This window comes from Gobio gobio (assembly GCF_949357685.1).
Source record: "Gobio gobio genome assembly, chromosome: 1".
Lineage (NCBI taxonomy): Eukaryota > Metazoa > Chordata > Actinopteri > Cypriniformes > Gobionidae > Gobio > Gobio gobio.
In genome coordinates this window covers 64,001,442-64,012,979 of record NC_137097.1, presented here as the reverse complement: position 1 = coordinate 64,012,979, position 11,538 = coordinate 64,001,442, and the positions used below count along the sequence as shown (strand labels likewise).

The window sequence follows — 11,538 nt, the reverse complement described above, 5'->3', positions numbered from 1 at the left end:
CATATTGTCAGGCTTTGCAGAGTTAAGTCAACTTTTTTTTATAGACAATTTCCTAATACCTAATGATTTAAAGCAGCTTTAGAGAAAATTGTACATTCTGCTGTTAACAAAACATTTGAAGCTCTGACTGGTTTGAACATTGGGAGTTGAAGTGTGAACTGTTTTAGTGAGGTCCCTCGTGAGGTTTATGCAAAATGATCTTTTGTGGTATCTTATCATCCACACATGCAAAGTTGGTTAATAACAGACATAAAGTAATGTGCCATGGGAAGTCAAACTCACTTTTCTTATATTAAAATGATATTGTCTTAACAATTCATGAGGCTCTTAGTGGTTTTGACAGTCACCTCTTGGACGGTGAAGGCCAGGTTTTTTGTAATATCAGCCGTCATTAGAACAAAGCACATTTTACACATGAGGAAAACTGGTTGTTTGGTCAATAATTCAAGAAGTCCAGACTTTAAAGCTCTTGATTTTAACTTGTACTTGCCATTATAAAAATGTACCATAGTTTTTGTAATTGATTAACTAGGCTATAGCATTTGTTTACAATAAGGATATAATTAGGCAAGACCATTGATGGATCCTCATTATCATGCTTAAGCCAAAATTGACTTTTTCTTTTTTGATCTAAATCGATCTACAGGATTTTTTAAGAAAAAGCCTACAAATTTAGAAACTATAGCTACAACATGCCAAAGTTGTAATATAAATAATTTCATTAAACTATCTCTTATAAATTGTACAAGTTAGTCGGAATTTACCTCAATAAATGCAATAAAACGAGATTAATTCTATATGGGTGGTTAAGTTTAAATGTTAAATGTTTTCTCCTTTTTTTCATCAGTCTTTTTAGTTTATGTGGCTGTTTTAGATCATGATTGACTTTCTCTATGGTGTTTTAAAGTTGTACATTCTCTAGAATTGTATCATCGTAAAAGCTCAGAACGCACAATGTATAGAATAAATTAAAAGACTAATTCTATATGTTCCCATTAACATAAATAGCTATTACAATACATAAGCCAAATATTATAGTTACATATTAGTGTAGTTTAATACTATAGCGTTCATTGAATAAATAATTCAGTAAAATTGACAACACTATCCTACTAACTAAACTAAAATGTTTTAAAATATGTTAATGAAGAGCTCAAAAAATATCTCATAAAATGAACCAATGCAACCACATTTACTGCCAAACCATTAGTTATTATTGAGACAAAAAACAATAAATTAATAGCCATACTTAACATAATATTACGCATTTCATAGAAAAGTTGTGGTTACTATTACTTTTTTGTAGTTACATTTTTGTAAAGGCATTTTCTTATGTCCCTACGCGGATGGGTCATTGACAAATAAAGCTTCAAATAAGTTTAAAATTTCAAACTGATGTCATGAATATTTATATATATATATATATTTATTAATATATATATATATGAATATTTTTGCAGTTGTTAAACAAGTGTTTAAGATAATTTTTGACTGTTTTTGTGTCAGGCGGTACAACCAAATATCTGTATGTATACTGTAGTTGTACCACCTGACACGGAAAGTGTATCAACCTACCTATTCTCAAATACTGCCACAAGGATCAGTTAGGGTCCTCTGGATGGTGCATTATCATGTTTATTATTATTACCTTGTCAATTCATAATAAAAGAGCCATGTTTCCATGTCCTGACATTTGAGAATATACAAATTGCTGGACAAACGTTTTTCAATTATCTCAACAACAGATTTAAAACTAGACTACTGACATTTATAAAACGTGTTATGAAAGGTTTCAAACCTAAAATTATGCCATATAGTATTTAGTTATTTTTTTATTAAGACGCCATTTTAAATAGTTTTCTTAGTCTGTCCATTTGTTCGGCCAGTTGCACCACCTGACATTTTGGGGGTTTAAGATAACAAAGCATAAACTAATATGTAGCCTATTATTGAAATGTACTAAAAATGAATTCAAACTAAATAGGTTTTAAAAATAGGCCTATGTCCTGAATGTATCAAATTATTTTCAAAAGAAATAATGCACTTGGACACAAAGATATGCACGTCATGTCATTGACCCAGGTAGGTAAAAATAATTAGGATATCTCGTCTTTACCTAGAGAGGACAAAAACTAGCTAATTTTAGCACACTTTCCCTTCTATTCAAATCACTGCAGTCCTCCTCCGCGCGCTCAGGGGCCGCTGTAGCGACGCGCGTCCTCTCCTCGACTGCTGTCCCGGAAACGCTTCCTCTCGAGGCTCAAGACAACCCGCAAAGATGCCGTCGATCGAATTCGACGAGTAAGTTTTTCATATCGTTTTTATTGACTCTTACCGCTGGTTAACAGGCATTTAATGACTTGTGTTTCTCGACAGCTCAAAGCCGAGCTGGGCTGATCAGGTGGAGGAGGAGGGAGATGAAGGTACGAGGCCGACGCGCAGCCTGCGCTTATACATCACACACACACACACACACACACGTGTTCAAACACTCTTTCATTAAACTACACTCATTATATGAAGACGATTGAGAACATACTGTAATTTTCACAATAAGCAGTGTGTTTATATGTCTGTAAAGTAAGTAAGCAGGATACCGAGGCTGGCTGAAGAAGGCAGCTGGTGCTTTGTGTTATGGCTAACGTTACTATATCTATATATATATATATATATATATATATATATATATATATATATATATATATATATATAATATATATATATATATATATATAAAGTTATATATATACACATACATGCATACATACATACATATATACATATACATACATACAGTGGTTAACGTGGGATTTGGCAGGTGGGGGAACCCTCAAATTTTGTGTAGGTGCAACAGGGAAAAATGACTCACCGTGGAACAACATATTGAGTATCGTGGTATAGCAATAGTTTTTGGGATAAGAGTGTCACTGTGGCACCAAATATCACAAAACTTATTTACTTGATATTTTAATGATTTTATTTTGGTCCATCTACACTAATATGATGATATGATACCATGTTAAAATAATATGCGACACAACCTTGTTTTTCACAATGTAAATTCAAACATAAAAATGATTAAATCCCGAATTAAGAACACGTAGGGCCCTGGGGCTATAACAAACCCAAGGGCCCCCATAGAAGCCGATCTTGGAGTCACAACGTTTTCTTCCACAAAAATAATTAGTTTTTTTTTATAAAACAAAATCGTCAAAGCACAGAGATACAATGAGTATATACTGTCTGAATATTCAATTTTAATATTAAGTAGGCCTATATATAAATATTCCATGCATTATCTCCAGATATGAGGTCAAAGCAAACTAAATTTGAATATACCGCCTTAAGGAGTTTTAAAACATGTCCCCCAATAATTTTTTTTTATTTTTCTGATCTATATATGTGTATTTTACGAGGTTTGAAGGCTAAAAATAATATATAGCTTTCAAAACAAACCATGTTAGTGGGGCAGTAGATTATACCTGCTCTCTCCTCATTTCATCACTCTCTCATTTCCATCAGACTTCATTTTTCTCTCAGTCTCCTTCTCTTGCCCTGTCTCTTCCCCTCCTTAAGCTGAACTCTGGCTGATAGTCTATTCATTTTCGTCTGTGTCAGTGAAGAAAGGGTTAACTGAAGTTAATTCACTGAAGGATACGAATGCTATAAAGTTTAATACATTAATTCAGAATATGTACACACACGCATTCGTCATTTTATGCCTAATCTGGTTGAAATTATTTTACAACATTTATTATAGATGCACCTCGGAAAAATACCACGGTCCGGATCATCGGTGACCTCATAGCTGACTACGGCCACTATTACAGTCGTGTAGGCAGCCTATAGTTTACCTCAACACTTCACTTTACATGATCGGAGCGGAGCTCTTCAGTCTGGTTCAGCTAGTTTCGCCACAGAGCCTTTACTGTAGGCCATGTAATTGATGTTGCGCTTGTATTCAAATGGATTACGCGACTGCCTGGTGCTCGTTGTCACTTAAATAGAGCGGCGAAAGTGTCGAACGAGACGATCCAGCTGTTCTCGCGCTGCGACTGCTGAATATATTTATTAATTTATCTGAGGTGCTGGAACGCAGTACCCAATTTAACCCCTATATATATATACACACACACACACACACACACACACACACGTATGTATGTATGTGCGTGCTTGTGTGTTTTATACACTATACTACACCCAAATATAGTATTGTATACAGTATTTTGTTCAATGTACTATACTATTTACATGTGAGTAGTGACAATAATTAGGCAAATTATGTATAGATGCTCAAAACGGCTTAAAATGTCTACCATTTTAAACATCTATAGTTGTTGTTGTTGTTGTTGTTTTTTTACAGTTTACTTGAATATGTGACAACACTAAACATACTAATTCCATGCAGTCAATTCATTTGAAGTTTTAAAACAAAAATAATTCTACAAGAGTTAGAAAACAAAGTGCATACTGTGACTGCTTGTCCTGCCATGTGAACTAACCCTAGTAATCCATCTATAAGGGAACTGTTTATCAACAGGTTCACTGCCTTCGCCGAAAGAGACTGTCAAAGGTAACATCAAGACCGTCACAGAATACAAGATAGATGAAGATGGCCAGAAGTGTAAGGTCAGTAGAGTTTTATATTCTTTATATGAATTATACTGTATTTGTGAAAGGGTTCAAATCAGGTTTCATATTTAATAATAATGTTTATTTTTTATAGCGCCTTTCAGGAACCCAAGGCAGCTTCACAATATAGTACAAGAGTACAATCAAAATAACAGTCAGCCTGCTGTTTTTTATTAAAATAAACAAGCAGATGGAGACAACAAACAACTGGGTCAATGACGTATAAGGATTTTCTACAGGCCAATTTTAAAATCCAAAAAATAATCATAAACATTAAGAATGTTGTGTACACATAAATTCATTAATTAATTTAAATTGATTTTACTGTTTTTTCATCTAGATGAATTGGCCGTAGCCTTAAAAAATGGCATGATGTGCGACCATGATTTATCTTAAAATTAATTTATTTCCTTAACATTTTTAACACTTTTGCAAAAGTTGATCTCACTGGGTTTTTTTTTTTTCAGAGTTGCCTTTTTAAATGTAGTTAACAGACTTATTTTTCTATGAAAATTTCATAAAACTGATACATAAAAAAAAAAAAACATTCACTTAAGCATTCTGTATCAGTGATTCCTATTTCAACCACAGAAATTAGATATTACATTTTTTTATTTAATACAGTTTTTGCTATTATTGGCAGCACCACATGATGAGTGGTCGATCCAAATGACATGATCTCGAATATTATTAAACATCTATTTAAAGAGATCAATAAACAATACATTTCATACAAAAAAATGTATTTAAACCATATTTCATATATTTCACAGAATCGTTTTTGATTTTTATAAAAATCAAATTGCAAACAAGTGCAACATTTAATTGATTTTTTTAACACCTTCCTACTCTCCTGCTCTTGCTGCAGGGTCAGAGTTAACATGCTGCCTAAGGCGAGCGTTTTTTCTTTGCTTGGCAGTGGCATCTGTTAAAATAGACATAAATATATAATACATTTCTAATAAATGCATAATTACTAAAATTAAATTAATGCTCTTATTTTATTTATTTATTTTCTCATGGTGTTCAAAGATTAAAAATAAACCTGAAATGTTTGTAAATGACCCAAATTGGAGAAAAATCTATTCCAAATCATACTAAAATAAAGTACTTTGTTTTAAACCATCAATTTAATATAAAAGCGCACAAACTGCCAATCTAGGACATGTATCTATGATGGAAAACACTCTGCAGTGGTCACACCACATGATATTTGGTCTCGCCACAGGAAGCCAGTGAAGATGGTTGAGGATGGGAGTGATATGTGCCGATTTTTTGTTGTTGTTAAATGTAAGGGCTCGAGCAGCTGAGTTTTGCACCATTTGAAGGCGATGTATAGCTTTGGTAGGTAAGCCGCTGTATAAGGAATAGTCCAAACTGGAGGTTATAAAAGCGTGAAAAACAGTTTCAGCAGCAGCAGGTCAGGATGCTTCACTCAAAGCATCTTGAACTGTTTCAAGTCCCAAACAAGTATATCCAAACTTTAAGTCCCCAAAAAGCACATCCACGCGTAGTAGTGCCGTTGACGATAAACGATTAGCATATTTTTTCTTTGCTTCTCTATGTTCAGATTATCCGGACGTTCAAAATTGAGACGCGGAAGGCTTCCAAAGCAGTTGCCAGGAGGAAGGTATGTCTTAATTTATATCTAGGCCTGTCACAATCATACATTTTGTGCAATTTAATTCCTTTTTGTTCATGTTATATTTACAGTGCAAGCTGAATACATTTCTTTTTACATTTTAAAATTATAATCTAGGCTCATATGATTTACTTAAATGCTATACAAAATATATATTTATATAATTATGAAGGAAGACTGAGTTTCTTTTGTGTACTTTCCAACATAATTTTATTTTATGTATTCTTTGTGCAGTTTCACAAAGAATTTCAGTAACATTTTGCCAATTATTGTGAACCACAATTAGACAATTAATCAATAATCATGACCAGCCCATTTATATCTCCATTAAACATATTATGAGATTGATTGTCATTTCCCAACAGAACTGGAAGAAATTTGGCAACTCTGAATTTGATCAACCAGGTCCGAATGTTGCCACCACTACAGTGAGTGATGACGTCTTCATGACCTTCATCTCCAGCAAAGAGGTATGATGATGATGGTGATGAGCTCACAGTTTTTGCTCTGATCCATATTAAGAAACCGTTGTGTTGCTGTGTTTTGTCAGTTCTGACTTGGTGCAAGCTGATATATTTCAGTCCTTTGACGCGTTTCACTTCCCTGTTGTACCGATGCCAACTTGAAGTGATTCTCCCCACTGTTTTCCAGGACTTGAATGCTCAAGACCAAGATGAGGACCCTATGAACAAGCTGAAAGGACAGAAGATCGTGTCCTGCCGTATCTGTAAGGGGGATCACTGGACCACTCGCTGTCCGTACAAGGACACGCTTGGTCCAATGCAGAAGGAACTGGCCGAGCAGTTGGGCCTGTCCACGGGAGAAAAAGAGAAGGCAGCAGGGACAGGTATGCTTCATGTTAAGCATATTTTGGGAGTCTGTATTCTTTTTTTTTTCTTGTTTTTTTTTTATACAATTTTTTTTGTTATCCAGAGCCTGAGCCTGCCCAACCGGTCCAAAGCAAGACTGGGAAGTATGTCCCCCCCAGCCTGCGGGACGGTGGTACGCGCAGAGGAGAGTCCATGCAGCCTAACCGCAGAGGTGCGTGTTTGACGTGCAAATCTCCTACACTGATGTTTTCAGTCAAGAGGACTGATGCTAATGTGTTGGTGTTTTCTCTGCAGCTGATGATAATGCTACAATCCGTGTGACCAACCTTTCCGAGGACACCAGGGAGACCGATCTGCAGGAACTTTTCAGGCCTTTCGGCTCCATCTCTAGGATCTATCTGGCCAAGGACAAGAACACAGGCCAGTCTAAGGTGAGAGATGTGAAACATTACCATGACGGATTCTTCTTCGAATGACAAATACAGCAACGAGAAGTAAAAGATCCAAGCTGACTCGTCTGAACAAAACAGGAACATGAGTTTATTAGTTCACCTAAAAATAAACAGAGTTGCTCACACTTGACTGTCACACTGTAAGAAACACATGAATGACCATATGAGTCCATATGAGTTATTCTGCAGAAATTCTGCAGAAATTCATGTAACTTTTTTCCCCATCACTCCAGGGCTTTGCCTTCATCAGCTTCCACCGCCGTGAGGACGCAGCTAGAGCCATCGCTGGTGTGTCGGGCTTTGGATACGATCATCTCATTCTCAACGTGGAATGGGCCAAGTGAGTCCTCCATAAAGTCTTAACTTAAGGCTCAGGGGGCGTATTACAGAAACATCTTAACTTTAGAATCCTATCTTATCTGTTTGGTAACCATGGCAATTTCAGTTAGGACCGCATTTAGGACAAACGTTATTACAGAATGACATTTCTTAAGTGCTTGATCTTATCTTAACTATGGATAGGAAATGAGTATTACAGAAGCATCCTAACTCGACAAAAAATCCTAAAAGCGGTCTCAATTTTAGGACAACCCCACTGGTGTCCTAACTTCAAACCTTTTTGAAATCCAACGGTAAAAATCACAGTACAAATATCCTTTTTCGAGAGGGCGTTACATTTATTAATAATATAAGATGAAGAGCAGTGATGTTTGATGGTGGAGAGACCTTTGGAGGACCCAGAGGATGTGCTGTGCTTTGATGATAAAATATTTGTACATAATTAGACTCCCACGACACAATTTTGCAGTTAGTTGATGAGTTGCGACCCACATTACAGAGGCCAATGAGCCGTCACAGAGCATTACAGTTCGTTCTTCACTGGCATAAAGTTGGTTTGACGATGGATGTTCAATATGCGCAAATTTAGGGACCGTCTCTAAAGTTACATACGACATTGGAACCTACACATTTATAACTTCAATAGCATTTGAACGGAATATGTAAAACGTGTGCTGTGCATCATAGCTGACACCTAGATGAACACTGTACAGTTGGTTTTGATACTGTAAGTCATTCCGTTCAAATGCTATTGAAGTTAGAAATGTGTATAACAATGTCGTATGTAACTTTAGAGACGGCCCCTATCGAACGTCTAGTTAGTAGCACCAAACCAACGTGACTAACGCCTCATACTTTTTTTTTTTTTGTTTGTTGCAAAAGGCGATTTATAAAACAGGCTTTAACTTTTCAACGTAGCTTATCAAAATGTAAATTTCTGCCGTGCTGGAATTAAAAGCACGCTGTTGTTTCTCCATTTTGATTTTAGGTTTACCTCAGAAGCAGTTAGCACGTTGTTGGTTGCTTGGTAACAGACCTGACAGTTGATTACCGAACTCGATGGAGCGGTTTAAGATTTCCCAACTACAGATAAGATGAGAGTTTGTAAGATAGGATAAGAATCCTAAATCAAGTTAAGATTTGCTTCTGTAATACGAAATTGTGAAAAATCCTAAATTAACTTATCATATCTTAAGTTAAGACCTAAGATAGAACATTTCTGTAATACGCCCCCATATGTACTCTCAGCGAAGTTCGTTTTTCTTCTTCGCTTGTATGTACAAAAAAAAGGGAAATATCTTCGTGGTATACTGTTAGCGAACATCCCAACGCCGTCCACGTTGCTTAGAGTGGCGTTTAGATGAATATGTAAATATGTGCTGCGTGCTTTACGCTCAATAACAAACTAAACACAACAAAAAACAGGTGAGAAATCAGCAGTTAAGAATCCATCGGCTTATAGCGATGTGGATGTGTTTGCGTAAGCTCTACACTCCAGTCGCATCACGTTTATTTATTTGCCACTTTATACAATATACAGCAATATATTGCAAGCAGCTTTAGTTTTTAACATGAACAAAACCGTGTCAGTGTTGCTGTCAATTAGAATTACAACTCATAATGTGGCTCTCCAGTGTGTTCATATTTTTACTCACATCTGAACAGAAGAAATAAACCAGAAGAGATTTCAAAGTCAAAGGAGGCGGCGCCTCAAAGCAAGCTGTTTCAAACTCTCCAAACAAACTTTTTGGCCTTATTTTGTTTGAAATGACCTCACGCTTGTTAATTATTTGATTTAGCTTGAAGTACATAAGCGCCTTTAGAATCTAAATCGAGCAATAGATATGTTATCTCTGATCTAATCATGTTTTTTCTTTGTCTTTTCAGACCATCCAACAACTGAGTCCCATAATTATTCCAGGAGATCTAGAGCTGTTCTCCCAATTGTGTAAGGCAGTGATCCAAATAAATGCAAATTATAAATCATACAGTTGTCTGTTTTCTTCCTCAATTTGTCTTTGATTAGCTTGTTTTCTAAGTACTTGCAGTGATTCACTTACAAATAACAAGGAATAATGAAGAAATCTCGAGGGAAATGCCGAAATGGCTTTGTTAAATGTTCTTGGAGGTACATAGAAATGTGGGGTGAGGAATCCTATAGAGGTCTTGAAGGTGGGCATCATTAAAGACAAGGCAGAAACCACCCTAGATGTAGTATGATATATTTGATGTATTCTTGATGCTGCACTTTACGCACCCCTCTCAAGTTTTAAGTGATGTTTTTTTAAGGTGGGCTTAAAAATGACCAGAGGCAGACCGTAGTTAAGTGTATTTACTCTGCTTAAGGACATTTTTCCATTGTCTGTACTTCATCAGTTTTTCTAGTATGAGAATGTACAACAAGAATTAATCTGTTTTTGTCTTAGGCAAGTGCTTTACATAGAAAATTAATTAAAATAGTGATAACATATGCATAAGAAATAAAAATACCATGTATAAGAATTAAAAATAGAAACAAGGATAAATAAAACAGTTGTAAAGATAATTAAAAAAAATAAAATGATGATAAATAGATCCCTAACTCCCTGATTCTCTAAATTCGGGGTACCCCTATCTGAGATGGAAGAGATGGAGCAGGTTGGCAATGTCTCTTGGACCTTACAAGTCGGTCCAGGACGGGCTCCTGTAGGGGACGTTACCTATGCCCCGCAGGGCCTCCCCTTTCTTGAGTCCGCTTCTTTGCACTGTCTGCTACCGCTTTACCTATGCCTTTAGCACGTAACTCTTCTTATACCATTAACCCTTAGTATAATTTTCCCTCACTCTTCACAAGCGGAATGAAGCGAAGCACACTGCTCTCCTTTTCCAATCTCTTGCACTCAGACAGCCCTAACCAAAAATATGCATAAAAAAATAGAAATATACAGTTAAAGTAAAATGTTGATATACAGATAAAATAAGCAAAGATAAGAAACAACGGTAAACCAAAACGGTTATAAAAAGAATAAAAACATGATGCATAGATAAGATAAGGTACAATCAGTCGGACATACAGTGGCACAGTGCTCATTCAGTAAATGCACAGCTAAACATGTGTTTTGAGTCTGGATTTGAATGTGGCTACTGTTGGAGCACATCTGATCTGTTCAGGAAGCTGGTTCCAGTTGCGGCTGGCATAATGGCTAAACGCAGACTCTCCTTGCTTTGAATGAACCCTTGGTTTTTCTAATTTTTCTGACTTGATCCTGATGATCTGAGTGATCTTTTTGGTTTGTATTTAATCAGCATATCTGCAATGTATTGAGGTCATTGAGTGATTTATAAACAAGTAAAAGTACTTTAAAATCAATTCTAAATGTAACTGGAAGCCAGTGTAAAGACCTGAGGACTGGTGTGATATGGTCATATTTTCTGGTTCTGCTCAGAATCCTGGCAGCAGCGTTGTCTGTATGAGCTGCAGCTGTCTAATGGTCTTTTTGGGAAGGCCGGTGAGAAAACCATTACAATGGTCCACCCTGCTGGTGATGAAAGCATGAACAAGTTTTTCTAAGTCTTGCCTGGAAACAAAGCGTCTAATTCTTGATATATTTTTCAGATGATTTAGCTTTGACATGACTACTGAAACTCAGGTCTGACTCCA

The 11,538-nt window shown here is 36.0% G+C and overlaps 1 protein-coding gene across 2 annotated transcripts; it reads left to right on the top strand.

Annotated features, from left to right (window-relative positions):
* Positions 1–2,182: 2,182 nt before the first annotated feature.
* eif3g (eukaryotic translation initiation factor 3, subunit G) lies at positions 2,183–9,884 on the top strand (the record flags this gene model as incomplete). 2 transcript variants are annotated; one of them, XM_079834849.1, is made up of 10 exons in its annotated part: positions 2,183–2,301; positions 2,377–2,423; positions 4,544–4,632; positions 6,206–6,265; positions 6,643–6,747; positions 6,929–7,124; positions 7,211–7,318; positions 7,402–7,538; positions 7,793–7,899; positions 9,786–9,884. In XM_079834849.1, exons 1-10 carry the CDS (start codon positions 2,279–2,281, stop codon positions 9,799–9,801), a joined length of 888 nt encoding a protein of 295 aa, XP_079690975.1. In that variant the 5' UTR covers positions 2,183–2,278. The 2 variants fall into 2 exon arrangements, with proteins under 2 accessions (XP_079690975.1, XP_079690976.1); XM_079834850.1 differs by lacking the exon at positions 9,786–9,884 and having other exon boundaries at positions 2,219–2,301; positions 7,793–7,903.
* Between the last annotated feature and the right edge of the window lie 1,654 nt (positions 9,885–11,538).